Here is a 17,290-nt window from a genome sequence, read left to right on the forward strand (position 1 = left end):
TTGCTCTCTAGACGCCTCACCAGCTTCGTTGCCCTTCTCTGGACACACACTCCAGCACCTCAATGTCCCTCCTGTAGTGAGAGGCCCAAAACTGGACACAGTGTTCGAGGTGGGGCCTCACCAGTGCCCAGCACCTGCCTTTTCATGTCGGTAACACGCCCCACCGGCGCAGCAGGGATGAACCTCCCCACGTTTCTGTCGGTTACTCCATCCATAAGCCTGCTTTTCACCAGTACCTCAGAGCGCTGGCCGGCAGCGCCGCCGTGGCGTTGGGATGCCGGCTGCCCGCGGGAAGCCGCCGGTGCCTGACGGCGGGGCAGGCCCCGCTCCGCCGCCGCCCCCGTCAGCTGCCCGGCGGGGCGCTGGGGAGACTGCGCGGGGCGGGGACTGGCGCGGGGAGGGAGAAGATGGCGGAGGCCGAGTGAGTCCCGGGGCTGCGGCGGCTGGGGTGCGGGTGGCTTAGGCGAGGCGCGGGTCGCGGGGACGAGCCGGGCCGGAGCGGGCAGAGGCCCCCCGCGGCCCCGTCCTCCCCGTCGGCGAGCGTCGCCCCCGCCGGAGCTCTGCCTCGGGGCCGGGGTGGCGCCGGGCCCCGCCGCTGCTGGGCTGCCTGTACCGGGGAGGACCGCGGCGGCTGCAGCGGGTAGGCGAGGGAGAAGGCGGCGGGAGCCGTTCTCCATCCCCAGCAGCGGTTAAACCTTCCTCCCGGCGAGGCTCCCCTCGGGCCGGCTGCCTGCGGGCTGGGCCCGGCGCGGCCGGGCCTGCTGTCCCTCCGCAGCCCTCGGTTAAGGGGCACGGCCTGGGCTGGAGGGGCTAACGCTGGCCTGAAGCGACCGCCTCGTTGCCCAGGCGGGGCAAGGACCCCCTCAGAGCCCGGGGGATCCGGAGCGGAGCGGGCCGGAGAGGTGCCTTGCCCGGAGGAGGAGGGTGGTTTGCATTTGGCGTTGCCTTGGAGAAGACAGATGGTTTCTTGTCACTTTACCGTTTTTGCCATCCTCGGTGTTGCTTAAATAAATCTTCTTGGCCCCCGCTACCCTGCGTTGTGCCCAGTGTGTCTGTGTGGTGTTGGGAGCTGTGAGACGCACGCAGCAGAAGGCTCCTCACCGGCATGAAGAGCGCTGGGGAGCACTCGCAGGACGGATCTTCTAATTAGAAGACAGTTAAGTGACTAAGTGTTTTGAGAATGTCGAGGGTGATAATTTAGTTGTTAACTTTTTTGCGTGCGTGATGCCAGCCGTCGTGCGGTTGCCTCGCGAATCGCACGTAAGGCTCTCGGGTGGTATGTGAAAAAGCTTGGATCGAAGCCCTGTGCCACCGAGGAGAGCGCAGCTGGGACCCAGCGGCAACGCCAAGCCTGTAGCTTTCAGTGTGCTGTTACAGCTTTGGATGTGCGTTCCCAAGAGACGAAGGCTCAGAAGTAGTGTTGGTTCAACACGTGAGCTGCTCCCATCTGAGTGCACACCCTCCATAAAACACAGGGCTTAAAAGGAGAGACGGCGTCTCATCTGTCGCTGGGCCTCCCGGGCCAGAAGAAGGAGGTGATGTCTTCTTTCAACATCTTAATTTCAGTTTTCATGAAAGGTGATGATAGGAAATACCTTTGCCATGCCTGAGCATCGTGAACCCAGGCTGTCCGAGGCGCTGAAGAATCTTTACATGAGTGTTGGACACCTTGCTCTGTTCCCCCGTTGCTCTGTTTGTGGCATGCCAGAAGGTCTCAGAGCCAACGAATGGAGAAAATTTGGAAACTGGGATAAAACAAATAAGAACAATATGTGTAGGGTGAGAAACCAGGATGAAAACTACTGCATTGTGCTAATTTGGGGCCTTGCATTACTTGTTATAAACGTTCACTGATGTGTACCCACCCTAGTGCCCTTGCTGTAGTCAGGCTATTTACCTTGTGGTAAAAATCTGATTCTGGTGTTTTGAATGACAGTAGTTATATAAAAGCAGTAAGCTATTTTTCTTACATAGAAAATCCCTATTACATTTTGATAAGCCTTCACAATTAAATATCATATATTTGCCTAATGATGTATTAAATAAATGGGAATCAGGTAAATGCAGGTTTTATATTCTGAAACTGGTTTATGCCAGAATAAAATTGGACTTTTATTTGATCATTGGCATTTCTAGGAAAAAAAAGAAAGTAAGATCTGATCGTTGTTTACATCAGTATTGCCATGCGGAACAGTTGATAATTCTTAATTTAGTTGGAGATTATTGTATTTGAAGAATTACAAGAAGGAAAGCCTTATTAGAGGGATATATGAAGAGATGGTATAAAATGGGGAAATAGTGGCTGCAGGGAAATGATTAATAGATTTCATCAGAGACAGGGACTTGGGCCAATCTTGCTCAGTATTTTAGTTGATGACTTTGGCAAGCAAAATGGGATGCAGTAATGATGGTTGCTGATGACCCAAAGCTGGGAACTGTTTGCAGGGCCAAAGAGGACTGAGGTATCCTACAGGGAAAATGGAGTGATGTTTTACATCAGAGTAAGTAATACCTATGGGCTGAAATGCAGTGTGCAAGGTTTGGGGCTGGTACCAAGGAAGAAGGAGTTCAGTAACAGGAAAGAAGAGAGACTTGAATGTATTAATGGATCCCAGGAGGTGAGCAACCGCTTTATGACAGCGGAAAAAGAAATTGTGATCCTCGGTGTGCAGCAGAAGAGCTCATTTAAAGAGAATCTCAGAAGTGTGAACTTTGTTGTACAAAGCTGTGGGACAGAACCTGGGATCGTATGCATCAGACCTTGTCATACATTTGAGGGAAAAAAAAAAAAAAAAAAGAAGGGATGCGCAGACTTCAGGAAGTGCCAAGAGCTGTTGGGATGGTGAAGTAAGTGGAGACTCAAGAGTTTAGCTTGTTTTCCTAGGAAAGCTAAAGCTAAGAAGGGATGTAACAGTTTAAAACCCCCTGTTAGGCACAGTATTCCTGTGGAGTTTGCAATTGGGACCTGCAGTCTCCAGTGCCGTGTACTGAAAAGACTTCTGTAAATTCTGGGAATTCCTGTGATCACCTGGTGGGCAAAGCCCCCAGGAACAGGGGAGACTCTCAGCTGAAATTGTGATGTATTTGTGACTCCGTGCTTTCTTTCCTGGAGGCTAAATATATTATCCAAGCTCCACTGCCGTGCCATCCGGAGGAGGGTAAAAAAAAAAATCTGGAGTGCCTTCTTTTTGCTTGAGGGAAGCGTGTTGCAGTGCCAGTGCCAGCCTTGATGCAAACATCTCTTCAGTGTGAGTCAGGACGCTGACTCAGAAGCCAGACACTGTGGTTGCCCTCTTTCCCCTTAAGATGTGCTTGTGATTACAAATAATGTGGAGAATCAGCTGTGTAGAAGAGATCCTGTATTCTTAGGAGGACTCTGCTGCCTCCCTGAACTGCCAGTGGGAAGTTATGTGTGATCAGAACTTTGTTTTTTCCTTTTGTTTTTGCCTCTTGGAACTCTTTCTGAGTGATGGAGGATGCCGTGCTGTGGCATCGCATCTGCTGCGGAGTTACCTGTAGTATCTTAACTGGCCTGGATGTATTTAACTTCCCTTTTGGCTTTCAGTCAGCAAAAGTGAACACTGTGTCCTCCACACCGCCGTTGCGTCTTCAGAGAGCTTCCTCGGGATCTGCCGGTGCCAGGAAGGGGGATGAATATGCTACTTTGGCTCTCCGTGTGCCTGCATGGCCATAAGTAAGAGTTAACAGAAGCCGCCACCAGTTGGCAGTTTCAAATTTAAAAACAATGTCAGGGCTTTTTTTCTGAAGTTCCAGGTGGCTAAGCTGTCAGTCACAACCGTTGTTATACATGGATGTGGCACTGGATCCATGTATAACAAGACTCTTGATGGACAGGTTTTTTAAAAAAGAGTGATTGGGATGGGAACTCCGCCATTCCTGTAGTGCCAGCAGTTACTCACGTACGATGCTACCTAGTGCACGGGCAGGGGGAGCACCGTTTCCCTTCAATCTCAGGGTCTTTTACGCTTGATTACAGTTACAGTTTGTAGTAACATATGGTGGTTTTCACCAAAAGCGTGTTAGTTCGGTAAACTTCTCTGTATTAAGATTAGTTCTCTGGTTTGCTGAGTTTTTTGCTCTTATCTGGAGTTATGAAAATGGATGTACTGTGTGATTGCTGAAATTCTGACTTCATCCTCAAAAATATTTCTCAGATTTCACTTTCCAGTTGAGAAACATTTTCTGGCATCTCTTCAAGAAGAGAGATCTGTGAACCTCTGTGGCTGACTTGAAACTAAGAGCTGTGTTTACTTGCTTCTGAATTACACAATCTCCTGTTATTGCTTAAAGGAGGGGAGAAAAACAATTTCTTGTTACTGCAAAGCAAGCCTTCCTTCCATCTGATATCGGTTTAATTTCTTCACCTGTGCTCTGTGGTTTCACATTCCTAGCTGTCCCATCCCACATGTTTCCTTCTCCTCTGTCTCCTAGTAGACAAAGCTATTTGTAAAACCTGTTTTCTTTGTAAGGCGTTTTTGCAGCTGTGGTTGGTTCTGCTCTCAAATGACTAATTGCCTCCTTAGAAAATTCAGAAAAATGTAATAGCTCTTTTTTTTTTAAACCCGAACTCCAATATATTTAAGAGAAATATATGTAGTGTTTCTTATGTCTGCATTTTTCACCCTTTTTTATTATTTTTCAGGGTTTGGGGATCTCCTAATTGAGGAGAGTCAACATCCTCATTGCAAGTGAATCCTGCTCAGTCAGCCTGTTGGATGTCTCTGAGAACATAAGAAGTCATGGCAGAAAACGATGCAATGCCAACCTTACCAAAAAAGTGTGGCCCTTACATTTCATCTGTAACCAGTCGTGGCATGAATTTGGTAATTCGTGGTATAGTGCTGTTTTTTATTGGCGTATTTCTTGCATTAGTATTAAACTTGCTTCAGATCCAGAGAAACGTTACTCTCTTCCCCCCTGATGTGATCACAAGCATCTTCTCCTCAGCTTGGTGGGTACCACCTTGCTGTGGCACAGCATCAGGTAAGTTCAGTTGTGTACGTGTGCCTGGCGTGGAGATAAAAGGGTGGATAGGTAGTTACATAGTCACAAAAAAATATAGAAAAGGTGTGGAAGATCAAAATTTCCAGCATCACTGCCCTTTCTGAGCTATTACTATCCTTCTGATCTCCCCATGTATACACAAATATGCATGCATGTGTCCAGAAAATTATTCTGCTAACTTGTTATACTGTAATATTGTTAGCAGACGTAACCTTTGCTTTTTCTGCTGGGTTAGAGTACAAGTTTAACAGACTTCAGAAGGTGGCGCCAGTTCTAACCTTGAGGCTGGGTTACAGGAGAGTGCTTTACAGGCAGCCCTTGAATATACCTTGGAAGTGCCAGATGGTGCAGCACCCAGAACCTTGTTTTGAGTGCAGCAAACCACCCTGAGTAACGCTCCCTTTTGTGGTCCAGCTTTCCACTTGTTCTTCATTCCAGTTCGAGGTATGGCTTTAGCTCTGTAAAGCTGGGAGACCTGACTGTGTCTCGGGGTGTTGAGGCCAGGCACGCAGATTGTGGTTGTAGGGACACGTTGCAGAAAAGAGCACCTCACTTTGATTAAAGTGTCAAGTGGGATGATGTGAACATGCTCCATTTCTCCCATGACCACGTAGGGATTTGAGGCTTTTGTGTGTTTAGCTAGTTTAAGTGAGATGTCTACTGTAGGTAGTAAGAAATATCACTCTTCCCTCTTCTTTTGTCTTCAAGTATTGAGGCATATCCCATGTTACAAGCCTGATGGAATTTGGCTTTCTGCTTGGCTCTGCACATCACTGATCCCATGGGTCAGTGTTACGCTTTCAAAGGAAATATTCTTAGAAGCCAGTATGGGAAGATTCTGCTTTAGCGTACCTTTACAGCAAAGGCAGTATCTTCCTAGAGATCAGTTTTAATAAGATGGAGAAGCTCACGTTTCTGGGTATTAACGTGAGTCAATAAACTACCTTTTGAGTTGGCATCACTCTTTTGCTAATGATAATATTTAAGTCTATGTTTTTCTGAGTTGTCTGATTGCTTTCTTTTTGATACCTTGTTGAAATACTACACCCTAGATGTCATAGAGGAGCTTGATTTGAAAGGAAGCCCACCAGATAGCTCTCTGAATGTGTCAGTTTTGTTCTCCTGTGGAAATGTGTTTGGCAAGTTATGGTGGCAGTTATGCACCTGCTTTATCTGCTAGTTGTCTTAGTCCTCTTTCTGTTGTCTCACTGAGATTGTTGATTAGTTTTTGGGTTGTATCCTGCCTTTGCTGCATTTTTCTTTTATACTTTAAACTGATTGTCTTGACAAACACGTCTGGTAAAGGCTTCATATGTGGAGTAGTGGGGGTTGAAATGACAGAATCCCAACTTGCAGCAGCAAGGCATAAGGTTTGCAATGTTCGCTGCAACGTTGGCGCTGTCAGCTGTTGGCATCAGGCTGCACCTTACTCTCTCCTGGGTCATCTGAGAACCCTGTCTGCAGCTGCCTGTGGGGAAGTGTTGAAGGCTAGATCTTGCCGTCAGCTCGGAAGAAACTTGTGGGCCTGTCTGGTTCTGATGGATTGGTGGTTTTGAGGGAAAGACTGGATATGGCTTGTAAAGTGTAGTCAGTCACCTGCTAGGCATTTGCAGTACGTGATTTAAAGATATTCCTGCCTTAATTGGCTTTTCCCAGCAGGAGTGACCCCTCTTGAGGTCTTCTCAGTTCTTTCTTTTTCATTATCAGTCTTTGCTTCTCCATTTTCTTTCCTTATCTTCTCTGCTAGCATACATATAGGGGAACCTCAATGGTAAATGCTGATAATTCACCTATTTTCTTACCATTCGTACTTGCGCAGCCTTCCTGGAATTGGCGTGAACATTTCTCTGCAGTATGGTTTGTTATGAACAGAATAAAGGTATTTTGCATATTTATAATCAGTGGTGATCGAGGCTGCTTTCAGAGAAGTCCTTTCGTTGACACTGTTATTAGTCATCAGTTTGGCCCAGTGCCTTTAGCAAGAAGATTGCTCAGGGGGGTGTGGTTGTTTTGTTGTTTTGGTTTTTTTTCCAGCTTTGCTGGTGTGATTTATTTTCCCAAATCCTGGAGGTGAGTTTTCTCTCTGGCAGAAGAAAGAGCATTTGCCCTAACGTACCTCCAGCAGCAAGCCAGACTGAGGGCACTGGAGTCCCTGCCCATGACTTGGGCTCTGCCCGCCGCTTCCTGCAGCACCAGTTTAATGTCAAGAACCAGTGTTATTCCTCAGCGGTGTTGGTAACAGTCTTTTCAGCTGCAGTTGCAGTAGAGAACACGTTTATGAAGCAAAGTTCAAAGAGCATAGCAGTTCCCTGGGGTTGAAAGTCCTGTTTGCTTTCTGTATTCAACAGCTGCTGTAAGCCCTTGGCTTTCCCTCCTGTGTGAGCCTTTATAGTAGCACTGAAGAAGAGAAAAACATGATCCAAACAAAAACTGCTTGTAACAACAACAAAAGAAGACACAAAATATTGATATTGTAAACTACACTCTACCCTTTACTGTGGTGTGTTTTGTTTTGCGGTTATTTAAACATGTATGTTTGATATGTGGGATTTTCAAAAGTGCCAGCCTGCAAGCTGTTACTGCTCTTTTTGAACTACAGTGTGAGACTGCAGATTTTGGTAGGGTGCAGAGTTCTTTCATCCTCCTCCCTCAGTTCAAGTTGTCTCTGTTTTGCTACTTCTGCAACATCACTGCTGCAGTTGTTGAAGATGCTGCTGAAGTTTTATAGGGCTCTTTTTAAATAATGAAATTGTTTTAAATTCCTCTTCTTTTGCAATGTATGTTTTGTACTGTTTGTCCTTAAAAGGTCTGGTTTGTTAGTCACAATAATTGTCAAAGTCTAGATAGTCTTTATTTTAGTTAAATACTGCTAGTGCTTTAACTTTTTGGGCATTTTTTTTTTTCTTTCCTGTCTCCACAGCTGTGATTGGATTATTGTACCCATGCATGGACAGACATCTGGGAGAGCCACATAAATTTAAGAGAGAATGGTCCAGTGTAATGCGATGTGTAGCAGTCTTTGTGGGAATAAATCATGCCAGCGCTGTATCCTATATTCTAATGAAATTGGCGATAACAAACGGGGTTCCACTAAAACAAAGCTCACATAGTCAGTCACGGTGAATTGTTGTTAAAGATATAACATGCAGCAATTTTGCAAGGGAAATGCAGAATGTGTTACTGTTAAACGGTCATAGCAGTATCTCAGGTGATACGTCTCATGTCTCTTTTGTTCTGAAAAATCTCTTCATTAGGAATGTCTCAAAATTGGCCTTTGACATATAGTATATTTTTTTTTTATTTGAATAATTAAAGTAAGTGTGGTGAAATATTTATGTGGTAGGTATTACAGAAAAGTGCTTTTAAGACATCCCAAGGGTTGATGTCCTTTTAACATCATAGTGAGAGGTTATAGCCCAGTCTTGAGGTCATCAGTGAAGCACGTGCACTTCGCAAAGAATGGGGAAAGCTCAGGGCCGGGTAACAGCCAGGACTGCACAAAGCAGGTGAGCGTCGTTACAAATGATCCTTGATGCCCAGTGAGTAATTCCCATTCCTGTGGTCATTCAGCAACAGCAATTAGAAGCCAGTCAGCATGTTGCAGGACATTATTGACAGGACAGGCAGGACACGTTGAGCCAGTGGTGTGCCCTTGCGGCCAAGAAGGCCAATGGCATCCTGGGGGTGTGTCAAGAAGAGTGTGACCAGCAGGTCGAGGGAGGTCATCGTCCCCTTGTACTCTGCCCTGGTGAGGCCCCATCTGGAGTACTCTGTCCAGTTCTGAGCTCCCCAGTTCAAGAAGGACAGGGAACTGCTGGAGAGGGTACAGCAGAGGACTACGAAGATGATTAGGGGCCTGGAGCATCTCTCTCATGAGGAAAAGCTGAGGGAGTTGGATCTTTTTATTCTGAAGAAGAGAAGACTGAGGGGGGATCTGATCAATGCCTACAAATACTTAAAGGGTGGGTGTCAAGAGGATGAGGCCAGTCTTTTTTCAGTGGTGCCCAGGGATAGGACAAGAGGAAATGGGCACAAACTTGTACATAAGAAGTTCTATCTAAACATGAGGAGGAACTTCTTTCCTTTGAGGGTGGCAGAGCCCTGGAGCAGGCTGTCCAGAGAGGTGGTGGAGTTTCCGTCACTGGAGACATTCAAAACCCGCCTGGAGACGTTCCTGTGCAACCTGCTCTAGGTGGACCTGCTTTGGCAGGGGGGTTGGACTGGATGATCTCCGGAGGTCCTTTCCAACCCCGGATCATTCTGTGATTCTGTGATTATTCTCCTCCTAATTGACTAGCTATTTAGATACACCCCTGCACAAGTGTGGTCAAAATTGGCATCCCTTCCTTCTGAAGCAGCTGGGGACAAGCTGGTGACAGGGTGCTTTCCACGTGGACTGACACAGTTTACTGGCAGTGCTGTGAGTCTTGGTGGTTTTGTGTAGCTGTGCCTAGTGCCTCCTCAGGTAAAACCAAGATCTGTCTGTGAAAATTGGTTCTTTGTAAACTAATTAAAAAGCAAGCTGATCCTCTCTGGAACTCTGATCTTCAGTGTCAGCTCCAACATGATTTCCAGAAACCATGCTAAGAAGTTCTGATCGCCTGCTACTAAATCTCCTCATTCCAGGAAAAGAGGGCAAGTTAAGTGAAAGATGTGAGAGCTGGCTGAATTCTTACTGATGTGGCTTGGCCCTCAGATGAGTTTTGTTGTTTGGTTTTGTTCCCACCAGCCACCCTATCCGGTGTGGCCGGATGAGCTGGAGCTGCCGGGGCTCAGAGTCATTCCCACTGTCCCTCACAAACCTCGCTCTCCTGCCCAAGATGCGTTAATCTGGTCCCGTGGTTCTCACCGACCTGGACCGTACCTGTTGTGTGAGCACACACAGCTTCCCTGCTTTCCAGAAATGCATGAGAATTGACAACTTCTCTCTGCACGGGTCAGATTATTTACAGCAAACCTCCCTGCAGTTTCCCAACAGCTGTTACACATATTCCAGGACATCATTAATGTACTGTCTGTATTTCCTCCCTGACAACTGTCCAGACTGCTTTCTTTTCAGCTTGTTACCAGTTCTGCACATTACCATATTTGGTGTGGTATTTGGTCTTTTTGGACATTTTTTTCTGGTGCTATTGATTTTTATTCTGTAATTATTTATTTCAGTTAGCTGAACTTCTTTCTCATTTCCTTTAGGTCTCCCTGCAGGTCTCTGTGAGAAAACAGGGCAGTGTTTTTATGTTGTCATCCCATAAATTTGCTTTCAGGCTTATGCAATTGACAGCTTTCTTTTTAAGAATCTGTATTGGGCAGGAGTAGTGAGGATGAGTTATTGTTTCCAAAACATTTTGAAGAATGTGAAACACTACAAAGATATCTGGAGTGACTTCACACTTTTATCATGGGGTTGATAAAACTGATTTTCAATGTTGATTTATAGGACTACTTTCACAGTAATACTATTTGCATTTTGTTTTACAGAAAACATTAACATTTTTAATGTTTAGCTGAATGTAAAGTAGCATGTAAATTAAAAAAAGTTGAAATTAAGAGTTACAAATACCTTTTTTTCAGTAAATCCTTGTCATTTAGAGGAGTTTAATGCTAGATTTAAGGTTTCCTGCTCAGTGTAATAAAGGACCAGGTAAGGATGAGATGTTCTTACTCTGAACAGTAACATGTGCATTGTGTCTCCGTGTAAAACACCTGCATTATTTGGTAGGTGTGTAGTCTCTTTGCTCTTGTACAGTGCTAAGACCATAAAAATGTCAAGAAGTGTCCTAATTCTTTCGTTTTCTGATGTATTGGCAACGCTTGCAATGCTTACTTCCTTGTGCTTGATAGCTGTGTGATAGCTGATAGAGCTAGTGCTGTATTTTGTGGTAGTATTTTTTTCTGTTGTGCCAAAATATGATAAACAGAATGAGGAAAAACCTGCTTTACACATGTATGTGGTATTTCCAAGCTTATCCTTAACAATCAATGCAGAAAGTGGATTTTGCCAACAATATCCAGTTGTCTCTCACGTTAGCAGCCCTGTCAATTGGACTGTGGTGGACGTTTGATAGATCACGAAGTGGCTTTGGTCTTGGAGTAGGAATTGCTTTCCTGGCCACGTTGGTGTCACAACTTCTGGTCTACAATGGAGTTTATCAGTAAGTATTTACTCCTCTAGGGTTGAATGACAATCTTCTGGAGCTGTAACATAAAATCAGAATAATTGAAAGGGTAGAATTTGACGTGATTACATGCTCTAGGCAATCCTGCTTCAGCAGGGGAGTTGGACTAGATGATCTTTATGGTCCCTTCCAACTCTAAAATTTCAGTGAAATTCAGTGATTTCTAACGATGCCAGCATTTAATTTTCAGCATAACATAAATTGGACTGTTCAGGAAAGCTTTTATGTGTTTGTAAGAGACTTTTAGTTGGAAGTTGCTTACTTCAATAAAATTGCTACCTAAGCAACAAGGCAGTATGCTTTTTTGCTTGAACAAATGGGATTATAATCAATAAGGAGCCTGCTTTATTTGCTGCAAGTAATTAAATGTCAATAATACATGCCTTTTTTAGTTGAAATGTCCTAATATTTAAATTTGTGGATTGGTCTCATGTGACTGGGGGACTCTATGTACTGTGCAACATTGAGCTCAAAAATGTGCGTTCTTTTCCAGATACACTTCTCCGGATTTCCTTTATGTTCGTTCCTGGTTGCCATGTATATTTTTTGCTGGTGGAATAACTATGGGCAATATCGGCAGGCAGCTGGCAATGGTAAGTTTGGAGGGGGGTGTGTGTCCTATTGCATTCTAGTAAAAGTTTTAATCTACATGTCATTCCTTCCTTCATATATACCAACCAGCTATTTGACTTGTGGATGTGGAGTAAGGTAGAAACCAGTAGTCATTACTTTTTGAGCTAATTAGTGAGCTGTTAGTCCTGTTACTCAGAGCACAGCCCATGACTTTGCTGTGTGCCTTCCCAGTTGCATACTTCTAGTCTGTTCAGGACCAGGAGCTAAATACAAGCCCCCATGTTTGGGGAGAAGTCAGGCCATCCCCTAAGTCTGAACTGCTCTTTCTGCTGCTCAAGGAGACAGAAATTGCAGCCAGCAGTGTCTGCACAGAACTTAGGGAGATCAAACTAGTCCGGGTGAAGTGTAAGCTAAGCTATTTTACCACCCATTTTGTAGAAAAATCTCCCTCGTAGCAGTCTTTTTCATTACTTATGTAAATAAATATTACTGATTTCGTCAACTTTTGTTTTTCAGTATGAATGCAAAGTCATTGCAGAGAAGTCTCACGAGGACTGAGGAGAACAGTGTGCACCTTTTAAACAGGAAAATATCTGACAAATGACTGTTGGAGGAGCATAAGGAACACTTGACTATGAAATTGCCAAAATGCAATTTTTTTTCCCTTGAGTGGTATACATTACTGCAATCTGTGATTGCTGCTTCTATAGAAACCTTGATGTCTGATTTTGATTACTGTGAAGTTACAATAGTATGCAATACATTTGACAATATTGGTTCAATTATAGGATTCTTTTTTTCCAAATCTAAACTGAGTTTACCGTAAGTTCTTGTCTGTCCATAATGTTGCAGTGCCAAACTGAACCTTTGCACTACGTTTCTGTAGCTGAAACTTCTGCTTCACTTTCAAGATAAAGTTTGGAGGAATTTGTTCTTAATAGCTCAGTGAAAGACAGGGGGGTCAAATTTAGGAATAAAAATCTTCTGTTTCTGTGATGATAGCCCATATTATCTGTACGAAATTCATAGATTATGGGTGAGCTTTGATGCAATAAGTAACTGATTTCTGCCTGTTATGACACTGTATCGTTCTTCTTGCATCACAGGTGAGGAAACTGAATATGGATTGTATGGGTTATTGCTGTAGCGTTTCATCTGGCTGTAGTACAGAATGCAGAAATGGAAACTGAGGCTGGAAATTGTTTGCTATTTTTTCCCCTGGCACAGCCAGTATGCATGTTTGTATAGGAATTTATGTGGACCATCCTCAAATGTGGACAGATTCTGAAACTACTTGTTGCATTGAGTAACAGGGTGCAATTCGGGTCATTCTTGTCCAATCCCTTAAGCTAACTTGTGTTGATCTCTTACAAAAAAAAATCTTAGGGAGTTTTTATTGCAAAACTTAATTCTGCTGACCTAAATCAGCCACTACCATATAGCGTCATAAACCCCTCCATTTCCAATGTTACTCTTGATAGTTCTTGTCTTCTACCTGCTCCGTTTTGCAGGGATCAGCAGCAGGAGGCAAGGCTATATTTTAGGTACTGATGTAGCCCTTATTGCTGGGACTATGGTCCAGGCAACCATAAATGCATTTGTTCTTATAGGAGTTTTCTGAGGTAGGGAAATACTGTTACCCCTATTTTACAGGTGCCTGTGCACAGAACGTCTGAGAGGGCAGAGAGCTGGAGAAGGCTGTGTGCTGATCGGTTCCTTTCTTAGAAGAAGGATTTTTAGTGTGTGACCCCTATTTGTGGGCATATGTGGAATTTCCTCTTGGCTTTGCAGCTCCCTTTTAAGACCATGAGATAATAGAACTTGTGTGAGAAAGCAGACTTCCAGAGGACACTGCTAACCTGTGCCAGCAGTGAATTTGACACAGGATGCCTCCACTTTGTTTTCCCCCCTCCTGTCTCTGTGTTGATGATGTTTTAATGTATTCGTTTTCCTTTTTTTGTCTTGAAGTACTATTTTTTTTTTAAGTCTTCCATGAAAGGTTTGTAAGACATGTTACACCTCCGTCACCTAGGGAGGCTGGAGTTGGTCCAAAGAACAAATAGATGTTTAGATGAGTTTGTATTAATAAATGTGTGTATGCATTGTACACAAAGCTTGAAATAGGCAACTCTTTTTCAGTCTGAAAAGTATGCAATGGAGTGCTTCCAAAATTGTTGTAACAAAAGAGGTGGTCACAAAAGGAAAATTTCTTGAATGGGGAAGTGTAAAAATAATAAATAAGTAAATGATCTGTAAAGGGCTTGGTTCTGCAGCTCCACAAAGTTTCACCAGCTTAGCACGGTTCCACGGCAACCTGAAACACACTTTCGTGAGGAAATGTTTCAGGAAAGCACTTAGAGATGTGCTTTGTTTTAAGCAGAGGTAGAACGTGTTTAAGTAGATCCCTGATTAGAGGTTTTCTTTTAATCCAACCATACGGCAATAAGAAGCATTTTGTTAATAAAACCAAGAAGCTGTTAGGGCATGAAGTTTCTTTAGGCAGGCTCTGGCATTTCACTGAAGAAGCTGTTGGGTCTCTCTCCGTACAGTATTTGGCCTCCTCCACCTTCTGTACTTAAACAAATGGCTTTGGCTTGGTGGGCAGCATGATGCATCCCTCTTGAATTATCAGGGCACGAATGGCAGAAAAAATTCACGTTTCTTATCCTAACTGTAGGGAATGACGTGGTACGGCAGTAGCCAGTATGCTGACGTGGTGAACAGTTTACTTTCATCATGACCAGTAAGTGTACGCAACTGGAGATGAGTAGTTTTTGTTATTCACTTGGTGGTAGAACTGCTTTTTACCTGCCGGTCTAAATATTTACATAGAAGAAGCCTGGTGTGTGCTAAAATGTGCACTATGTGAGAAGTGGTTATTGTGCATCTGTGACACCCACTTTACAACACTTCGCACTCGGATTCATCTAAACCTGACTAGAGCGTGCTGTCCGCTAACTTCTTTTAAATTTCATTTTGGAAATTTTGAGCGTGGTGTGCGAAGGCAGCAATCATCCAAAATAAATTTGGGTGGAGTCCTTTATTATACGTGTTTTATTATTTTTATTCTCATTTGACTGAAGTCGGTACAAGATTCACATCTCGGATGTCGTATTTTTTCAGACCGCGTTGTGATTTTATGGGCGGTGTGTTCAGTCCCTGACAAAGGTTCATGATGAGGACGCTGACACGGCCTTAATGTAGTGGTGTGAACGCGCTGCTACTGTATAGCATGTAATTATAATGTTAGACTGTCTTAAAAATGATGTTCAATGGAGAATGAACAAGGTATATTTTAGATACAACTTTATAAGCACTATAACCTCTTCACTAATTAAGCGTTGTAAGGTCTATGCTGTTTAAACTGGCAAATTGCTGTTAAAAGCAAAATGTGCATTAAATACAATTACAACCTCATTTATAGGTTTCTTTCTTTAAGGAATGATACTGATTTTTAAAATGCAGTGAGTTGTCTCCTATCAGCAATCTCATAATAGTTTTTGACCACTGAGCTGGCGTATTGGTTGCACAAAATACCTGTCTAGAAATACTGAAACAGGAGCAGGCGAGACCGCGTCGGCGGTGATTCTATCATAATTAGCATGCTGAGCTGCCTTGGAACATTTGCCCTTTTGAATCTGCAATGGGAATATTTGAGCTGGGGGGAAAATAAGCTCGATAACTTCAGTTGCAATACAGAAAATAGAGATTTAGATATAATTAGCCCCTATGAATGTGGGGAAAAAAAAACCAACCGTGAATGGGTGGGAATCCCTTAATATATTTGTATTTGTTAATGTTCTGGTCTGGATATGAACTGTATGTTATTCTGGTACTCGCAGGCAGTGCGCATCACTCTGTCTCAAAAAAAGATGTAACAAATAGAGGTTTAGAAACGTGTAATGGAGAAAGGGTGGGGAGGGAGATTCATCGTGTTTGAGATGCGGTGCCCGCAGCAGGAACAGCACCGCACGCAACAGTTGGAAAGGGCACATGGGGCAAAGGGAAAAGACCCGTGTTCCTGTTGGATGGGGCAACCTCTGATCCAAAAATCCCAACTCTGCTGTCAAAATACAGAGTCCCGGTTGTGCCAGCAGTCTGACCAGAGGAATTGCAGCCAAGGATAGGTAGAAATAACCCTAATTTTACCTAGTTGTAGCACTAGGGTCAATCAAAAGCACGCTGGCAAAGGGGCTGCGCTGGAGACCTAACCTTTGCCTTTCATCTGTAGCCTCGTCAGGAGAGCATCGCCCTGGGGAACGGAAACTCCGGGTCCTTCCTGACCAAGTTCAGCCCGAGGGTGTCGAATGGAAAGTTGTCCGCTTCGGAGAGAATCTTCCAACCCCCGGGGCTGCCAGGCTCTCGCCAAACGCATCTTGTGCCCCCCTTTATAACACGGCTGCTGCGGCAGCTAGAAGGAGAGTAAACAAAGAAACTTTTCCTCCGCAGCTTCTGTACTTCCCTTCTGCCATCTGGCTGGGAGCTGCCGCAGGGACCCGTGGGCATACACCAGCCTTCCCTTTTTATCTCTCCCAGCATGCAAGGAAGGGACATCATTTTACCAGCTGCGTCGCCCCGGACATTTTGCATATGCTTTTGTACGTTTTGGAGCAGCGTTACCAACAATTCCTAATGGTAAGGGATGAATATACCCTGTGGAAGTGATGTTAAATATCAAATACAATGGTTGTAGCAGCACGTGCACAGCTGGGCGGGGGGGAACGCGTGTCTCGCCGTGGGAATAGCTATCTAATGCCGTTAGTTTTGATGCCAGCGCTAAACGCGAAGCATGAGTAATTTTGCAGCTTAATGTTCACTACTAAACAGTAAACGAAAGGTCAGTCCAACATGTTAACTGTCATGGAGTAGTAAACACTGCTTTAATTGCTTCGCGCAGCCAGCTTGGGTTTTTGGTGTGTCTGTTGTCATGTTTTGAGCAGCGTGGTCCAGAGCCCTGTCCTGATCGCCTCTCCCCGGTCAAATGACAAAGCCTCAAATTAAAGGATAAACTTTATGCCTGGGCTTTTCAGGCAGCGTACTGGGAGTTTGTGCTTTGAATGTTGAAAAGCCAGGCTGGGGAAGAGGTAGAGATCATTGGAGCCGAAACCCAGGTTGAAGTGTAGTTTTGCGTTTTCTTGAGGTTTTCCTTTCTTGCTCTTTGTTTCTGAAGTGCAGAAGTGGGTAGGCACGCTTTGTCAGGGAGTGGAGCGATAGAAAGAGGGGTAACGGTCTTAAACTGAGGAAGGGGAGATTTAGACTAGATATCAGGAAGAAATTCTTTCCTGTGAGGGTGGTGAGACACTGAAATAGGTTGCCCAGAGAAGCTGCGGGTGCCCCATCCCTGGAAGTGTTCAAGGCCAGGCTGGATGGGGCTTTCAGCAACCTGCTCTAGTGGAGGTGTCCCTGCCCATGGCAGGGGGGGTGGAACTCCATTATCTTTAAGGTCCCTTCCAACCTGAACCATTCTGTGATTCTGTAAGTTTAGCAGTTTCTGCTCCACTTTCTCACGTTGTTTT

The 17,290-nt window shown here is 44.5% G+C and overlaps 1 protein-coding gene across 3 annotated transcripts; it reads left to right on the forward strand.

The window, feature by feature from the left end:
* Positions 1-377: 377 nt before the first annotated feature.
* INSIG2 (insulin induced gene 2) lies at positions 378-15,190 on the forward strand. 3 transcript variants are annotated; one of them, XM_074144931.1, is made up of 6 exons: positions 378-421; positions 4,664-5,004; positions 7,946-8,070; positions 11,011-11,177; positions 11,695-11,794; positions 12,291-15,190. In XM_074144931.1, exons 2-6 carry the CDS (start codon positions 4,761-4,763, stop codon positions 12,330-12,332), a joined length of 678 nt encoding a protein of 225 aa, XP_074001032.1. In that variant the 5' UTR covers positions 378-421; positions 4,664-4,760; the 3' UTR covers positions 12,333-15,190. The 3 variants fall into 3 exon arrangements, with proteins under 3 accessions (XP_074001032.1, XP_074001033.1, XP_074001034.1); XM_074144932.1 differs by having other exon boundaries at positions 385-421; positions 4,664-4,844; XM_074144933.1 differs by lacking the exons at positions 378-421; positions 7,946-8,070 and adding an exon at positions 6,952-6,953 and having other exon boundaries at positions 4,761-4,851; positions 12,291-12,332.
* Positions 15,191-17,290: the final 2,100 nt, after the last annotated feature.

This window comes from Numenius arquata, chromosome 3, assembly GCF_964106895.1.
Source record: "Numenius arquata chromosome 3, bNumArq3.hap1.1, whole genome shotgun sequence".
NCBI lineage: Eukaryota > Metazoa > Chordata > Aves > Charadriiformes > Scolopacidae > Numenius > Numenius arquata.

Excerpts from the sequence above, each read along its gene's own strand:
- INSIG2 (XM_074144931.1), top strand. The coding sequence starts at position 4,761 with ATGGCAGAAAACGATGCAATGCCAACCTTACCAAAAAAGTGTGGCCCT. Across the intron at positions 5,005-7,945 it reads TTGCTGTGGCACAGCATCAG|CTGTGATTGGATTATTGTAC; the intron begins GTAAGTTCAGTT and ends CTGTCTCCACAG. Across the intron at positions 11,795-12,290 it reads TCGGCAGGCAGCTGGCAATG|TATGAATGCAAAGTCATTGC; the intron begins GTAAGTTTGGAG and ends TTTGTTTTTCAG.